Source organism: Pteropus vampyrus, unplaced genomic scaffold (assembly GCF_000151845.1).
Source record: "Pteropus vampyrus isolate Shadow unplaced genomic scaffold, Pvam_2.0 Scaffold394, whole genome shotgun sequence".
In the NCBI taxonomy this organism is placed as follows: Eukaryota; Metazoa; Chordata; class Mammalia; order Chiroptera; family Pteropodidae; genus Pteropus; species Pteropus vampyrus.
In genome coordinates, this window is record NW_011889175.1 from 1,607,929 (window position 1) to 1,626,284 (window position 18,356).

Below are 18,356 nucleotides of genomic sequence, written 5' to 3' on the forward strand. Positions count from 1 at the left end.
TCTCCAAGTCTTTGGAAATCTGTTCTCTGGAACCATCTTCTTCACCTCTTGCCCATCTCTCCAATTCATACTTAGCCCTGTGGAGGACCTGTAGCCAGGGTGATTATGAACCTTCTCTGAGCTGGCACAGCCCTAATCTCTTTACACAGTGATTATAGATTTGCTAGTTCCCTCTCTCCCACCTCTAAAGGGAGACTAATTTACCTCTGTATCCCCAGGTCCAGGACAGGTATGTGTACAGAGCCCTGGGCAGGAAAAATTTTCTGACCTCGGGGTTGAACCAATCCAAGATAAAAGTTTCATTTGCTCTGGACATTCCCTGTCCTGACCTAAGACCTAGTTAGGCTATCCCTACCGCTCCCTGGTAGTTCAAGTATCACATATTGAGACATCTCTGCAAGGTGCTCCACCTTGCCCTCTTCTCCCAAGGGCTTTTTGTGGGCAGTGTAGGATGTGCCTGAACTCAAGCCTTTGAGAGGGACATAGCATCCTGGGTTTCTCAGCAACTCGCCTGTAGGGATGATACGCCCTGCGGGGTCTGGAGCTAGGGGAGTTGGTCTCTCAGGCCTCTCCCAGCTCCCGGGTCAACCCTGCGCCTTGGAGCATCCCTAAGTAAACAAGTCAGGCTCAGCGTTCCCGGTTCCCGGGCACCAGCCCCATCTCAGGCCCCAGGAGGCCGCATCTTGGGTCCTCTCGGGGGAAGATAGGCCTGGGGAGGGGCCAAGAGTAAAAACCGTTCTTTAGACACAGTGTCACTTCCTCCCCACTAACAGCCGCTCGGTTTGGGTATCACAATCCCTCCTGCTTTCATGGATGTGCTCTGAGATGCAGAGGTCAGGGTCCTTGAGTGGCTCGAGTTCACGACGAACTTTCCGGTTCAGTATTCCCAACTTCTCGCAGGGGACAGATTATGCCTGTCGGGCTTTCCCGAGGCTTCGAATACACCGGCAGTGCTCGAGGTATCAGCTGCCAGGCCGGCTCGTCAGGGCGGACAAAGGCGCAGCCAGAGAAGCGCGGGAGCCGTTCCCGAGCTCAGATTCGGGACTTGTGCAGCCCATGTCTCTATGTGCCCCGTCCCACGCTAGTTGAAGGCTCGGTCGGTCCCCACCTTCTCGAGATCCCGCCATTAGAGTCGGGGTGGGATGAGGGCGTGAGTGGCGTTCACGTCAATCCTCCGGTACCCTGATATCCTCCCCAAACCAGCCAACCGAAGTGACCCTTCAGTACCGTGTCACCGAATTTATAACCCTAGTGCTCCGGCGCCCCTTCCTGGATGTGAGCTACACCCAGGAATATTCTCAGATTGGCGGGCGGTGGGCTCCTTAACCCAATTAGGACTCTCGGCATCACACTCGGGTGCAGGAGCCTGGTTTAGGAGTTGGGAAGGGACTAGAAGCCAGACTACAACTCCCAACGGGTAGCGGGGCTAGCCAGCTCTGCATATTTACGTGATTTCCTTCTCCAGGAGGGGGAGTCACGCGGTAGGCTGGTGAGTGGGCGGGGCCATCGGACTAGCCCGCGGCTCCAGTGGCCTATGGGCGGCCGGGTCAGATGGGCGCGCTGTAGGGGGCGGGGTCGGGCGCGCGGCACGGCGCGGGAGCGCGCCGGCGGCGGCGGCGGCGGCGGCGGCGGCGCTTGCGGGGCGGGGAATGTCGGCCACGGCCACTGTGTCGGCTTAGGCACCAGAGACTGGCAGTGGCAGTGGCTCCTGGTAAGGTTCGGCGCGCGGCCAGCTCTTGAGTTCGGAACGGAACACTTGGTGTCGTGGTCCCCGCCCGGAAAGTTTGTTGTGGAGCCGCGACCTCCTGGCCGGCGCGGCCCGGCATGAAGCGGCGCTGAGGATCTGTCGCCGCGGTTGCCGCCGCCGCCGCCTGAGGAGGAGCCGCAACACCGTGGGCCACGCCGATGACTACTGCAAACTGTGGCGCCCACGACGAGCTCGACTTCAAACTCGTCTTTGGCGAGGACGGGGCGCCGGCGCCGCCGCCCCCGGGCTCGCGGCCTGCAGGTGGGTGCCGGGCCGGTGGAGCGTCTGCTCCTCGCTCGCACGATCTCGCCCTCTCCCTGGTCCCTTGGTTGTCCGGGGTCTGTGTGCGTGCGTGTGATGAGTGAAGCGTGGATTTAAATCTTTGAGGCAGCATGTGGGTCGCAGCGACGAGTTAGTGGCCGCAGGCTTGGCTGGAAACGAACTAGTGGGGAACTCGACTCCAGGACGCCTATGGGCAGTGGACGCCTGGAGTTGGGAGGCCGAGGGTCGGGGCCACTGCCCAAGTGGCGTCTGGTTGTCGCTGCTTTGGCCAGCGTGGTGTGGAGAAAATGTCCCTGTGAAGTGTAAGTGCACTTGGATTTTTAAAATCTTTATTTGAAAGATGCTCATTCTAGGAGCTTCGAAAATTGGTGCACATGTCTGTTAAATCTACTTTGCTGCGAGAGTAATGTTATCGTGTTTAAGTTCCACTTGTGCAAGTTTATGGCCACATTTAATTCGAAGTGTAACTCATAACGGAACTTTCTGAAAACTAGGTTTATTTTCTCGAGCAAAATGTTTCGGAAGATTACAAGAAGGTGGTTTGCCGTGTTCATAAGTCTCCTAGAAAGTTCTGGAAGTCAGTTTTTATTTTTAAAAAAAGCTCACCTCGGAAGATGTTTTAAAAGAGATCGGGAATTGAGAAGACTGGGCACCATAATGCTTGGAGGTCAGACCAATCAGGAAATAGAAACGGGATGGCTGGGGACTTAAAGCTCTCCTGTGACCTGGTTTGGAATACTGTGCTTCATTAAGTTCACTTTCCCTATTACATATGTAAGCAAACTTCAAAAGGGTGATGGATAAGGCTAAACCCTATTTATTCTTTCCGGGTATTAGGTGAATTACTGCATGTTTATATTGATGTTCAACAGACTTCTGTAGAGTTACATTGAAAAAACATCTGAACGTGAGGCATAAGGATTCTCTGGGCAGTCTTTGTCTTATCAGTCCTTTTAGTCTTTATATGTTAGATGTCTTTTTCATAAATAATTTGCAGTAGTTATTTGTTGGCTGCGTTTATTTCAATTTCACTGAGATCATTCGAATACCTATTATATCGAAGGCACTGTTAGGTACTGTTTAGTATTATGATAGACGCAAAAAAAGACAGGTCCCACAAGGAGCGTGGGAAATTAGGGAGATGGGCACATAACCCAAATAACTATGCTACTAGGCAGACTGAATGGTGGAGAGGGTGGTATTGAATTGTACTTAGATTATTGGGATTTAACAAAATTTAAACAACTCGTTTGAGTATTTTCATTATAAAGAAGATAAGCAGTTGATGATATCTGCTGCAAATTGTCACAACGCCCACAATGATGTCAGCAAACTTATTGGGCACAAACTTGATTAGAACACATTATGTACCAAATATATATCAGTTAAGGTGTTAACCAAACATGATTAATAAAGGAGTATCATCATGGAAATAAGAATATTTTTGTACATCCAAAATATTGAATAACATTTAAAACCGATGAGAAATGATTTTTACTAAAAAGTCCAAAAAACATTTTGATATTGAAATGGGTCTAGAAGGAGTTAAGATTTATAACTGAAATTCACGAAGTTGAGCAGTTTTGTTCCAAAAAAATTGACTTTAAAATATTTTAGTAGCTATTTTTTTAAATTAAGGCGAAATACACAACATAAACCATTTGAAATGAATGATTCAGTGGCATTTAGTGCATTCACAATGTTGTATAACCTCTACTTCTCTCTAGTTCCAAAACATTTTCATCACCCCAAAAGGAAACCCCGAACCGATTAAACAGTTGTTCCTCATTCTCCCTGCACCCCGCCCCCAACCCCCAGTCTCTGGCAGCCCAGTCCATGACCTGGAATCTGTCTCTATGAATTTTCTTATTCTGATTATTTCTTATAAATGCATACATACATCTGTGACCTTTTGTGTCTACCTTCTTTCACTTAGCATAGTGTGTTTGTGGTTCAGCCATGTTGTAGAATGTATCAGTACTTCATTCCCTTCTATGGCTGAATAACATTCTATTGTATATATTCCCCAATTTGTTTATCCATTCATCCGTTGATAGCATTCAGGCTCTTTCTACTTTTTGGCTATTGTGAATAGTGGTGCTGTGAATACCTAGCAGCTAATTTTTAAATCCTATTGAGAAGGATATAGTATATATTTAAAGCTAAGGTTTCACAAAACTACTACTGTTTTACAAAAGTAGTTTTTATTTTAATAAGGATAATAACGTGTGTAGTTTGAAGCAACTAGTTGATTAACTGACATGGTTTTAGGATAATAATATACAGTAAAGTGGGCCATAAGAATAAAATTGCTTGGTAGAATTCAGGTCAGTATTGAGTTATATCAATGTTTTTACTTGTTTTGGGATTTTCTTCCTTGTTGGAATAGAAGTTCCTTCCATAAGGGCAGGGATAATAGTGTCTGTGTCTTATTTATAGTTGTGCCTAGCACAGTGCCTTTAATATGGTAGGCACTCCATTGAATTAATGAATAAAGACTGCTTAAGTTTTGAGTCAGTGCTCACTTATTTGTGGTAGAGGAAGTTGATGAGACTTGTTTCAGTTCTTTGGCTTTAATTAGTGAGATCCATCAGACAGCAGATCTTGGTAATTTTGGGTTGCAGGTTTTCCATCTCTAAAGATTTGAGAGTACTTGTATCACATATCAATTTCCATACAGAAGATTTTTGAAAAATATTTAAGGAGGAGTGGTTAAGAGGATGAAGACTGAGGACAAGCCAAGGGGCTGACTTTGGAATGTCCTAAGCAGGTTTGTTAAAGTACAAATTAGATAATATGATTTCACACTTGATAATGTCAGATACGTTTGTGACTGACTTTTTTTAAATTGAAAATTATTGTGGTGTGACTGACTTTTTAAGATTATTCCTTACTGAGGTGTTTTCAGATTTTTTTCCATTAAAAAAATTTAAGATCTTTGAGTCTTTAGCTTTTTTTTTTTTTTTTTTTTTTACTGTGAGGACAGTGCTAGCTTTGATTTTTCCAGTTAAAAATGAATCAAACTATTTTGTTTAATATTTCTTTTACTGAATACATAGCTTCAAAATGAAGATATACCTCAATAGTAAATAGAGAATTTAAAGTTGGCAAATGTTTAATGTAGTTTATTAACATAATTCGCCACTATAAAAGGCAGCTTCTGGTGCTCTATTTTAGTGTACTGATTGTATATCTCTAATTTAGTTTGATGATATAATAATCTTTACTTTTCAAATTAAAAATTTCACTCTCAGAGTTTGTTCATTACTAAATATTGACTTTCTAGTCCTGAATGAGAGTCACTGGGAGGAGTGTGCTGTACTGTGTGTAGTGTCGTATCTTACCTACTATTGCTTTTTAAAAGGGAGAAATATCTTAGATACAATATGTATTTCTGTAATAAATTTACTTTATGATAAGGTATGTGTAATTTTGTCAGATACCACTTTAATATCCAACTTTTTCATATGTAAAGTTGAGGAACTTTTCCTAGATCATTGTCTAGTTTTTGTAGTGTTTTTACTTTGTTTAGTGCTTGGAGATCTGATTCATGGGTTCTTTATAATATACTATTTCTTAGATAATTTTATTCTTACTTTTCAGTTTTTATTGATAACTTTTTACTCAACATTTTAGTTTTATCTTGTGTTAAATGAGGTAATATGTTTAAAGCTCTTGGCACAGTCCTTGGTCCAGTGGTGCTCATTAAGTGGTGGTAGTTAACATTTCTTTAAAAAAAAGAACACTAAAAAAAAAAACTGATGATAGGTTATTTTTTACATCCTCCTCGAGGTCCTTTTCTGTATACTAAACTAAAATATGTTGGTGAGCCAGTCATAAAAACCTTACTTAGATGAGTTGGAATGTGTTTCTTAGACATTCTTATTTTATCCTCTTAATTCTGTTATTATTTTCAAATTTACATACTTTCTTATATCTTACTAAATATAAGTACTGAAGGTCATTCGCTTTTCATTGTTTTTCTACTCTTGAATTAAGTTGCTACTGACTCAGTATGGTGTGATGAGAGGTGCTTGATTTGCTAACCATATTAAGTATAATTGGTTATTTAAATCAGTATGAAAAAGGGGAAGTTGCATGTATAGTTTCCTGTAGAAATTTAATGGTGTGTTTGTACAGCACACTAGGTACAGTAAAGGATGATTTGCGTAAAGGTACTGCTGAGCCTTGCTTTCTTTTTATACCATCAATCAGATTTTTCTTTAGACTTGAATGCAGCAAGAATATGTATTAGGTGATTGAGTCAATAGTGACATTTCACTGTTTAATTTGAAGAACAATTTAATATTTTGCTTGATTTGACACTTTTCCTGGTAGTAGGAGTAGATGATGCTTCTCAGGGTACTAGCAGAATTTTGTGATGAAGATTAATGAATAAATATGTTTTAGTGAGTATGGGGAAAAAATTCCATGTCATATTGTTTTGTTAAAACCTCATCATTGTAAGGGCATTGCTATGCCTATGTTTTCTTAAGTTTTCTCATTAGCCAATACAGAAGGGATATTTTGGCATATCTTCTAAACTATTAGTAGGGATAATACTGTAGTAGTTTTATTAGCTGATATAAAAATTAAAACTTGGGTATTATGTACATGACCAAGAAATTGTAGGGGTCTAAAAAGGCTAATGTCTTAAGCATTTAAGATACTAATTTAGGGGAAGTTGTAGAACCAACTTATTATGATTTGCCTTTCTGCAATATCCAGTAAACTTTGCCTAAAATTGTATGTATTTTTATTGAAGATATATACCAAGCTCTGCTTTTGAGTTTTGCCCTATATTTATTTTTTTAGCGAAATGTGATCATAAGAACATTTTTTTGGTCAGAAAATGTGGAATTCATGTTTCTTCAGAGGAAGTAATAAGTAAAATACTGATATATAAAATGGAAACCTTTTAAGAGCAGGTGAATTGTTACTGATTGTGAAGTTTAATATGTCCTTTATTTTCCTTCTTCGTATTGAGTAGTTGATGATTAAATATAATGATGTTATATTTTAAATAAGAGGTGGGGTTGATAAGGCCATAATACAGTGAAGTCAATTGCATTACTCTTAAGAGATAGGAAATCTGAGTAGGTTGAGCCTCATTTGATAGTAAGCAATAGTTTGCTCACAGCAGTAACATAAATAAGGGAGGTGTTGTCTAAAGCTGTCTTGGTGGGTCAGGGGAGTAGACACAGCAGACTTGGCAGTAAGCCTGGCTTCTAAAACAAAATCCAAGTCATCAAATTTGCCCAGGCATGCCATATGAGGTTCAAGTAACAGTGGAATTTAAGAGGAGAGTTTGTTCAGGGAGGCTTAGGAAAGTTGCAAGCAGGAACAAGCTTTTTTAACAGCCATAATTTTAACTCCAACATAGCATGGGTCTGCATGTATTTCAGCATTTCTGGTAATGTTTATATAATTATATTGCATGACTCTTACCTGTTTGCCTCAATTTGGTAAATTCTTTGGAAGAGAGGAACAATTGGACCTATAAGATTTGTAGTATGGTCTATGAATTGTCTTTGAATTCATAGCTGAAATTTAATCAAATGGGATAGTTCTGGTTAACATCGGTATTCCTGGGCATAAGGAAACTACATGTCTATGAAAGCTTAAAAACTCTACATATACTGGAGAAGTAACTTGAAGTTTAATTTTCCTACAAAATGTACAGTTTCAGTATGTCTTATGTTACACAAGCAGGTGAGAGTTTTAATATTTTAAAATATGTTTTCAGTGTCTTAAAATAAAATTTTGTTTTAAATATATTACATTTTCATCAGCTTTGCTGTTTAATTAGACAAGAGGATTATATGAGCTTTGAAATTATAACTTTTTTCAATAGTGTTGATTTGTGTCATATATAAAAATATTTCTAAAAGCATTTTTTTTCCATGAAAGTAATCATTGGTCAGAACACTTCAATGGACAGTTTGTGAGTTGTACTTAAATGTAAATATTTTTCAGTATTGCTTTAAAATAAAAAAAGTTTTTAAATAAAAATGGCATTCAGGAAAAAATAACATTCAAAAATTGCTGAAGCTAAATGATGGGTATATAAGGGAGTTCATTATAATAATCTCTGTACTTTTGTGTATACTTTATAATTTCCATAATAGAGTTTAAAAATGACATTTAAAAGCTCTTTGAGCTCTTTAAGATGCTAGATTAGAATGGGAAAAATGTACACTTTAAATAATATCATTATGAAGTTAATAGGATTAGCTGTTGCATATAATTTAAAAAAATGGTTTAACAAATAAGCAGAAAATAAAAATTATTTGTATGTCTGATTTAGAAAACACATTTCTCTCTTTGGGTAGTATTAGCAATGGGATAGTGAGGTGAATTAGTGGTGTACATAAATAGGAAGTAAACTGATCTCATGATATGCTTTTGAGTAGGTATTTTTTTAATTTTTAAAATATTTTCTAAATAGTAACTATAAGATCAGAAAAATTTATTCATTGTTTAGTAATTTAAGGACTTTGAAATTATTTTTAAAAACTTTAGTGTTTGATCATGTTGCTTTTATCCAGTCTAATATTTAAGTATTGTCAATTCACTTGAACTTTTAAATTTACGATGAAATGAAACTAGAGAATTTAGTCTTAATTTTAAAACTAGATTTTTAATCTATATATTGGTAGAGATTAACTCACAAAAATATAAAAGACCTATAAATTCTTTTGATTTGTGAACATTTAAGAGCAGACTAGGTCCAAAATTTATATCTTATGTTTTGCTGTTTGTGAAATCATATTGAATACTAAAGGAATACAAGTTTTAACCTTGTCCTTTATTTAAGGAAAGTCTTTGGGGAAAATATCGAAAGTTACCTAAATGCTACTTTTAATTTTTTATTGCAACATAAGAAATTAAGGAAACTTGATATTTCCTCTTCTAGCAACACTTATTTATAGTTTTCACTTCCTTTTGGTAAAGGTTCTTCAATTAAAAATGACATTCAGGAAAAAAATGACATTCAGAACTCGTTGCAGCTAGATGATAGATATATGAGGACTCATTATACTCTCTGTTTGAAAACTTTCATAACACAAAGTTTTGAAACCTTTTTGACCAAGATGCAGAGTAAGAAATACTTAACATTTCAACCTAGCATAAGCGTACATGTTTATACAGAGAAAACTGAGATAGAAGTTTCAGATAAAAACAATATTTACCTTTATGCTATGGCAATACCCTAATATTTTCTTTTTCATTATATTGAAAAATTGTTGGTCATGATTCACTAATAGATCACTGCCTTCAGTTTGAAAAACAGCTCTAGGAGATGGTTTCATAGTTCTGATTATGTTAAAACTGGTCATTGAGATATTCTTATTATTCAAGCCATATTTCCCATATCTGCAGTTCTTTAATACATTTTTAAAATTATATTTTAAATTGAATTAGCTTATTGCTGTCTTTTATTGGGTTAGTTAGTTGCTAAATTTTGCCACTTCCTGAAAATGAGTTGTATCGCCCCCTTTCTCTCTGCTCTATGGGCAAAGTCAAGTCTTGATCACCTCCTGTTTGGATTTGTGTAATTTTCTCTTCATATTTAATTCCTACATATTCAGTTTTGAAAGTCACAGCTAAGGTTATTTTCGATTTCTGCTCCTTTGCACCTATAACCTGCCTCTTCATTGTACTCCACCTATTTTATATATCTCTGTGCATTAATATCAAGTTCATCATCCTTATTCATATTTTTTGGGTCCCAGCGTAAAACCTTTCCCTCTACCCATTTGTCTGAACTGTCTCTGCCATCCTTGTGTTGTTTCAAAGTCTTTCTCTTTTGTGAGCCAGTCTTGAAACATTATTTTGAGGTAGTACTAAGCTCTAGGACTGGGTTCTAGATTTGTTTCTATTGCTAGTTTTGTAACTGCTAAAAAGCACAGAATAGGTTCAGGCTAATTCAATCCTTTTATTTTATAAGAGAGGAAATTCAGATCCATTCAAGTTTACTTGGCCAGGGTCATTTAACTAGTAATTGCTTAATTTCTGCTTGAAAATCCTAGAGTTGTTTTTCATAGACTATAATTTCGATCACTTTTGTAACTTTCTTTTTTGTTTGTGTTTTGTCAGGGTAAATATTCAATTTAGTGTTATTGAGTACCTATTATGTGCAGAATATTTTTATATACATTATCTCCTAGTCTCATGATAACCTGAAGAGGTAGGTATTTCCATTTTATACCAGAGGAAATATAAGTGCAGAGAGAATGGACCATCTAGAAAGTAGAAGAGTTGGTATTTGAACCCTGTTTTTTTTGTTTGTTTGTTTTTGAACCCTAGTTTTTTGTTGTTGTTGGTTTTTTTAAAACCCTGGTTTTTTGACTTGGGCTCTTTCTACTATGCTTCTTGCCTCACTACTCTCAAAAAGAGTTTAGTACAGAAATATTCAGTTTTTCCTTTGGTGAAACCAATATTCATGGCGAGCGCTTGGATTAAGACATATCTGAGAGCTAGGGCTTACAAGTTACACTTGTGTTCTGTAACTAGATTTTCTGTTTTTTGCTCAAAATGGCTACTTTAGGGGTGCCTCTTAACTTCCTTGTCTGCTTTGGAAAATTTTAAATGATAGCCATTTAAAATTATACAGCCAGACCAATAGAGGGTACTGCACAGCTAACTGCTAGGCCCCCCCAATTTGGCTTTTTTGGGCTTTTTGCTTCCTTGTGGATCTGGAGGTCAAGTGCCATGTAGTTTGAGGTTTTAAGTACTGAGAATTTGAGCTGTTTTTGGCAACTCCCTCCCAAGTGGTGCTGATCAGGGTCTGATTTGTGATCTGTGCAGGCTATTTTGAACTTCACATTTAAAATTTAAAGCATTTTTAGGTTTGTCATCAAAACTACTCTCAACTTAAATAAGGGGAAAGTTCAGAATTTAAAAAATGCTAAATTACTAGTTAGGGCCGGTTTTTTTTGTTTTTTTTTTTTGTTTTGTTTTTTTTACATTTTGCTTTCACATGTTCTAAAAGGTATGTGAGTACTATTTATTTATTTATTTATTTTGGTTGAATTTAAAATCCAAGTAAAACTGCTCTACTTTCTATAGCCACTAACGCTGACACATTTTTTTCCTTGATATTTTGATCAGTTTGCCATCTGCCACTTATTTATATCTCTCAAGGTCAGCACTGCCTGTTGGCTTCTCTTTGTTTACTACCTATTTCTTTTTTACACATACCCAGTTGTCTCTGAGCTTTACCAGATCTCTCCTTTTCAGAGCAAAGGCAAGAAGGCTATTTTGTTGTTACCTAGTAGATATTGACTGATCACTATTTGACAGAAATGGTAATACTTTAAATTTTCTAGTTTAAACATATGCAAATAGTTATATTCGTTGTTGCTATTTGGTAGGAGAAAGGAAAGAGCTACAAACACTGGCTTCACATGGCTCTTTTCTTGAAAAGTGAGGAAGGACTTTTCCAGAAGCCTACAGCAAACTTAACCTCTTATTTCACTGACCAAAATTGGGTTACTTTCCTAAATTAGTCACTGGTAAAGACTGATGGAATTATTCTTAGCCAGCCAGGCCCATCCCTTGGCCTGAAGTTGTGGTTGGCTTTCCCTGAAGCACATGGCTGCATGGGAGAGGAGTGGATACATGGAAGAAAATCTGTTAGTGAGGAAGGAGAAAATAGATGTGTGGGGTGAGATAGGTTGGGGTGTGTGCGCCTGTGTGGTATCAACCAAAACAATCTCCTGCATTTACTATTCACAGTTTGCTAGCAATTGAGGAAGTTTAACATGTAAATGAGACTTTTACTATGTAATTATTTTTTTGGCACTGGCTTTTTCTCTTGCTTTGTCAGAGTTCTTGGGGGTGGACAGGGGAGCTTATAAGTGCAAAGAAAGACAGAGGATGAAGTATGGCTAATAGATTTCTCTGAATAGTGAGCTTGGTGTCTGGTGAGTGGGATAAATGGGACACCAAATTCATGTTTCTTGTATACAGTTCAAGTAGAATCAGATGGTCATGAAGACATAGAGAAGCATACAGAATCATCTAGTTAAGCCAGTCCTGATTTTCAAAATAGAGATAGCAAAGTACCTTTTAAATGCTTTTAAGTGTTTTATTTTACTCTTTGCCTTTAGGCTAGTCTGAAAGGAACTAGGGTTAAAAGATAAAATAAAAGGATATGCACTAAGAAGAGAAAGTAGAAACCTGGCATGAACTTTGAATAATAATCTTATAGTGACTGAGAGGGAAGGGACCTCAATCTTTTAATAAAATTTATTGTGTGAGTTTATTAGAGTGGACATGTAAATAACAGAGGTACAGAGAAGGCCCTCTGAGAAGGTAAATAACAAAAGAGTTTAACTTTGAGAGGTCAGAGAATAGGTCATAATTGAGCTGAATCAGTAGAATGAGTTTCCTAGGTAGATAAGGTAGGAAATACATTTCAGCCCCATTGATAACCACACTCAAAGCCATAAATTAGAGGGCATAGTCCTTTAATTTGGAAAGGTTGAAGATCAAGTTTGGTATCCAAATGTGACTGGAGATGGAGAACCTGTTATGCTGTATAGTATGAGGAGTTTGGATTTTAGATTGAAGACAGCAGGGAGCCATTGAAGGATTCCAAGCTGGACAGGAATGTCAGATTTGTGGTTTAGATCTTTCTGCTACACTGTTGATAATGGATTGAGTAAGACAGGAATGAGATCGGGGCACATGTTGTATCTGTGAAATGATAGGGCAGAAGAGTAGGGATGGCAAGGTGGGAATAAAGCTGAGAGAGTTTTAGGGGAAAGAAATCAATAGTGACACAGGACAGGGCAAATTTCCCCAAGTGGGAGGAGACCAAGCCCTGCACTTGAGAGAAGAAGAGCGTTCTTTGGTGGAGAGTGTAGAAATAATTCAATACACATGCCAAAGTTAGGGTGAAAAGGAAAGTTTGTTAAAGAAAAGGAAAAGCAAAGACTAGAGAAAGCAAAGTCAAAAACCCAAGACAAGGGAAAAAAACTGAGTATGGGGGATCCAGTTTATATATCATTCTTTAATAACTGTGAGTTACAGTTTAAAGACTTATTTCCTTTGATATGGGTATATGGTGAGGAAGGAGAAGAATTTATAGCATGAAAAGCCTGCTGGCAGTTCCCAGCCTTTAATCCTTAGGTTCCCTATGGTTTTAGCCATAGGGAATGAATGATTTTATTTGTGTGTAAGGCAGAGACTTAAAGATTGTTTTTCCTGTTTCCCCTTTCACTGGTGTGGGAAATGAGTTGTTAGCAATCCTAGCAGAAATCTTCCTTTGTTCTGCAGGTGTCCTTCTGGCTTGGCTGCAGGGCCGATCAGCATATTACAGTCTCTGAATGTAGCTTGATTTCACATTTTAATTCTCTTGCTTCCTCCCTACATTAATAGGACTTGGTGGTATCAATTGAGTAAGGAGAGGAAGGAGGCTAGGATTATTTCTGTTTTTCTGGTTTGGGTCAGTTGTGGTAGGAGAAGCAAGTTTGGAGGTGGGGAGAGGGAGAAGATGATTCGATTTAATAAAGTGTGCCAGTTACTATGAAAAGTCTGGGAGGCTTATATGTTATTTTACCAGAATGAAATGTGTGAAGAAGAGACTAGATGAAGTAAAAGGGGAGTTTGGGCTTCTGGAGGGCGTAAATTGTGGCAAAATGACTAAGAAATCTGTGAAATAAGGGTTGCTTATTAAGATTTGTTATGCAGATAAGAGTAGTTCTTTTCCCGATACTAGACAGGGAACACCTTTATAAATGGAAATTTGATGTCACTTTTATGAAGAGAATTTTATGCCTTGCTTTTAGGCAGAAAGGGGGAGGGTAGAGAGTTCTTTTTCTGTCTGCTGTTTTTCAGTTGCCTTCAGCTCAACTAATCCTTATGCAGAAGTGGCATATTTTGATGTGGCATATCCTGATCTCCTTCAATAAAAAGCTGTACTTATTTAAAATGTACAGTTTGATAAGTTTTGACACATATATACACGTCCCTCGATTTACGTGGTATTTTTTTTTTTTTGGTGACTTTTTTTATATGCGGTAAATATCCTCCTCAGCCCTTCCATTTCCATGGACTTTTTATCCACGGTCTCCATTTACGTGGTCTCGTTTTACAAGATTCTTTCATTTTCATTACCATCATTGGTGGTTACTCTTTCTAAAAACAATAGCTTAACTCAGCAGTGTACAAAGAACTGATACTAACCCACAATTATTAATGATCTTCTCGTTCATTGGATGGCAAATAAAAAAGCATGGGTGACACTGATGTTTTTCAGGATTGGTTTTATAAATGTTTTGCTGTAGAAGCTGAAACTTATATGAAGGAAAAATGTCTTCCTTTTAAAATACTTTTACTTTTAGATAATACACCTGGTCATCCACGTAATTTAGAACCTGCAAATATAAAAGTTGTTATATTTGCCACCAAATACAACTTTCTTATTCTAACCTTAAGATCAAGACATTATAGCCACCTTTAAGATTAATTCTATTAATTGGAGTTTTAATGATATTTTTAATAAACTTGAAGATAATGAATCACAGTTACAGAAGCCTGGAATAAATACACAATTTTAAGTTGTATCAAGAATATTGCTTTAGCTTTGAGTGCTATAAAGCTGTCAACTTTAAATGCTTTCTGGAAAGCAATATGGCCAAAAGTGGTTGTACCAGGGAATACGGTTCCAGCAACTGAAAAGGGATTAACTGGTATTATTAATTTATTAAATAAATATCAAAAAGAAGGCTCTGACAGTTTGAATGTAGATGATTTTAACGAATTACTGGTTGATTACGAATTAATTCATTTAATATCTGAAGCCATCCTGCCGATGAAAAGGGCAGTGACCTGGAACCAGTTTCATTCACTGCAGAAAATATTTACAAAGCTCTTCAGTTGGCCACAAAACTGGAAACTGCAATTCTAGATAACGATCCAAACATCAACGAGCCTTAAAATTTTGAACAGATTTTTAAAAATGTTGCAGCGAACATTGAAGAATTTATGAAAACTTTGCAAAAGATGGGGCTGGGAAGAAATCATCCAAAAACATAAACATAAATAATGAAACTGAAGTGGTACTTCCAAATATTTCGAGTGATGAAGATAGTGACTTTGTGCCAATTAAAAAGAGAAGATTGATTGCTTTAGATTACAGTACAGTCACCGACAGTGAATAAAATTTATTTTGGTTTTTCTGAAATTTCATTAGCATTTTTTTGTGAAAATATGTGAAATAAATATTTTTATGGCTTATATTGGCCTATTTCTTTAGTAGGTTTTTGTACTGGTAGACTCTTTTTACGCAGTTTTCTTCTGCGTTAAAAAAAGACACGTGGAATGGATAATTCAGTAAATTGAGGGACAGTTGTATATCTATGGACCACATTCAAGATAATGAACACATCCATTACCCACAGAAGTTTCCTCCCACTCACCTTTTTCCTTTATCCAGATAACCACTGAAGTTACTGTGGAGAACAGAAATGGAATCATGAAGTATATACTCTTTTTTTTCCTCTGACTTCATTCAGCATTGTTATTTGGAAATTCATCAATGTAATGAGCGTATCAGTAGGTCGTCATTTTTATTGGAGAATAATTTCCATTATATGCATATACTACAATTTGTTTTATCTGTTCACCACTTGATTGGACTTTTAGGTTGTTTCCAGGTTTCGCTATTACAAATAAAGCTACTGTGAGCATTCATGCATAAAAGTCTGTGTGTGGACATATTTCCTTTACCCTTGGATAAATAAATACCTAGGAATGAAATGGTTGGATCATATATTAGATATAAGTTTAACTTTTTGAGAAACAGGCAAACTTTAAGTGTATAGTAGTTATCTCCTAATGGTTTTATTTTATTTTCCTTAATGACTAATGCCCTTGAGCATCTTTTTGTGTGCTTTTCTGCCACCCATATATCTTTTTTGGTGAAATGTCTGTTCAAGTCTTTTGCCTATTTCAGAAAGCTTTTTATTTTGAAATAATTATAGAGTCACAACAGTTGCAAAAAATATATGAAGGGAGGTTCTGGGTATTCTTCACTCAGTTTCCCCTAACATCATCTTGTGTCACTATAGTATATTATCAAGACCAGGAAAATACCATTGGTACAATCCACCAAACTTATTCAGATGTCACCAGTTTTACCTGTACTCTTTTGTGTGTGTGTGTGTGTGTGTGTGTAGTTCTGTGTAATTTTATCATGTGTCTATTCATATAACCATCACCACAGTCAAGATACAGAACTGTTCCATTACCCCAAAGTTCCATCTCACTAACCCCTTATGGTCACATTCACTTCCCTGCCCCGTCTCCCTGCCCCAGTCTCTATTTCTTGATAACCACTAATCTGTTCTCCATCTCCATTATTTTATTTCAAGAAAATGTTATATAAATTTAGTCATATACTATTTAACCTTTTAAGATTGGCTTTTATCACTCAGTATAGTTCCCTGGCGATCCTTCCAAGTTGTTGCGTATATTAAGTTTGTTCCTTTTAATTACTGAGTAGTATTCATTGATATGGATATATTACAATTTGTTTAACCTTTACCCATTGAAGGACATTTAGTTATTTTCAGTTATTGGCTATTATGAATAAAATTGCTATGGACATTTGTGTGTATATTTTTTTGTGAATAAGTTTTCATTTCTTTGGTTATAAATTCCCCAAAAGTGCCGTTACCGCCCAACCTCTAACAAAACATGAGTTTTGCTCTATAAGAAACTGCCAAACTTTTACATTCCCACCAGCGGTGCATCGATTACCCAGTTTCTCTGCTTCTTAAGCAGCATTTGGTATGATCACTATTTCTTATTTTAGCCATTCTGATGGATATTAAGTGGTATTTCATTATGGTTTTAATTTATATTTCCCTAATGACTAATACTGTTAAGATCTTTTTTATCATCTCTATATCATCTTTAGTCAAGTGTCCATTCAAGTCTTTGCCTCTTTTATTTTATTTTTTCTGGCTTTACTGAAATATAATAGACAATTAGTTTCTCATATTTATATTGTACAGTTCAATGAGTTTTTTCACTTATAGTTAACATACAATAATATGTTAGTTTCAGTTGTACAGCATAGTGATCAGAGATCTATATAACCACAAAGTGATCACCCAGCTAAATCTAGTACCCTTCTTCCCCCTTACATATTTATTACAACATTGTTAACTATTTTCCTTATGCTACACTTTATATCTCCATGTCTATTTTGTAACTATCCATTTGTACTTCTTAATCTCTTTGCCCTTTTTTTGCTGAAATCCCCAACTCCCTTTCCATCTAGTAGCCCTCAAAATATTCTCTGTATCTATGAGTTTATTTCCGTTTTTGTTGTTTTTTATTTTGTTCTTTAGATTCCATGTGTATGTGAAATCATGTGATATTTGTTTTTCTCTGTCTGACTTATTTCATTCAGCACAAAACTCTCTAGGTCCATCAAGGCAATATCTTTTTCCATCCCCTTTCTTTTAGTCTGTGTGTGTCTTTTAATATGAAGTGAATGTCTTCTAGGTAGCACATGTAGGGGTCTTGTTTTCTTATCCATTCAATTTCCCTATCTTTTGGTTGGAGCTCTTAATTCTTTTCCGTTTGAGGCACTCGTTGATAGGAATGTAGTTATTACCATTCTTTTTTCATGTTTTTGAATCATGTTTTTTACTTCTTAAAGAAGTCCCTCCAACATTTCCTGTAAACTGACTTGGTGTTGATAAATTCCTTTAGCTTATTTTTGTCTGGGAAGCTCTTTACCTGTCCTTTGACTCTAAATGATAGCTTTGCTGGATAAAGTATTCTTGATTGTAGATCCTTGGTTTTCATCACGTCAAATATTTTGTGCCAGGCCCTTCTGTTCTACATGGTTTCTTTTGAGAAATCAGCTGCCAGTCTTATGGGTGCTCCCTTGTAGGCAACTAACTGCTTTTCTCTTGCTGCTTTTAAGATTCTCTCTTTGTATTTAAACTTTGGCATTTTAACTACAATGTGTCTTGGAGTGCGCCTCTTTGGGTTCATTTTTTTGGGGACTCTCTGAACTTCCTGGGGTTGTATGTCTATTTCCTTCAGCAGGTTAGGGAAGTTTTCCATCATTATTTCTTCAAATAGCTCTTCAACTTCTTGTTTTCCTTCAGGTACCCCTATGACATGGATATTTTTACATTTGATTATGTCCCATAGACTCCTTAAATTATTATTATAGTCTTGGCTTCTTTTTTTTTTTCCCATTCTGATTGAGAGTCCTTAGTTTCCCCATCCTCTATATCAGTGGTTCAATTCCCTTTACCCACTCTGTTGATTCCTTCTAATATACTCTTTATTT

The 18,356-nt window shown here is 37.0% G+C and overlaps 1 protein-coding gene across 3 annotated transcripts in view; it reads left to right on the forward strand.

Moving 5' to 3' along the window:
• The first annotated feature begins 1,611 nt into the window (after positions 1–1,611).
• Positions 1,612–18,356, forward strand: part of NFATC3 (nuclear factor of activated T cells 3) — a 98,798-nt gene continuing 82,053 nt past the window's right edge. For 2 of the 3 annotated variants that reach the window (XM_011380533.2, XM_011380531.2), the window contains exon 1: positions 1,612–2,008. In XM_011380533.2, the coding sequence (XP_011378835.1) occupies positions 1,906–2,008 (103 nt within the window). In that variant the 5' untranslated portion in view covers positions 1,612–1,905. Of the gene's footprint in view, positions 2,009–7,408; positions 7,443–18,356 lie in introns of those variants that run through there. The other variant, XM_023523470.1, reaches the window with a different exon arrangement.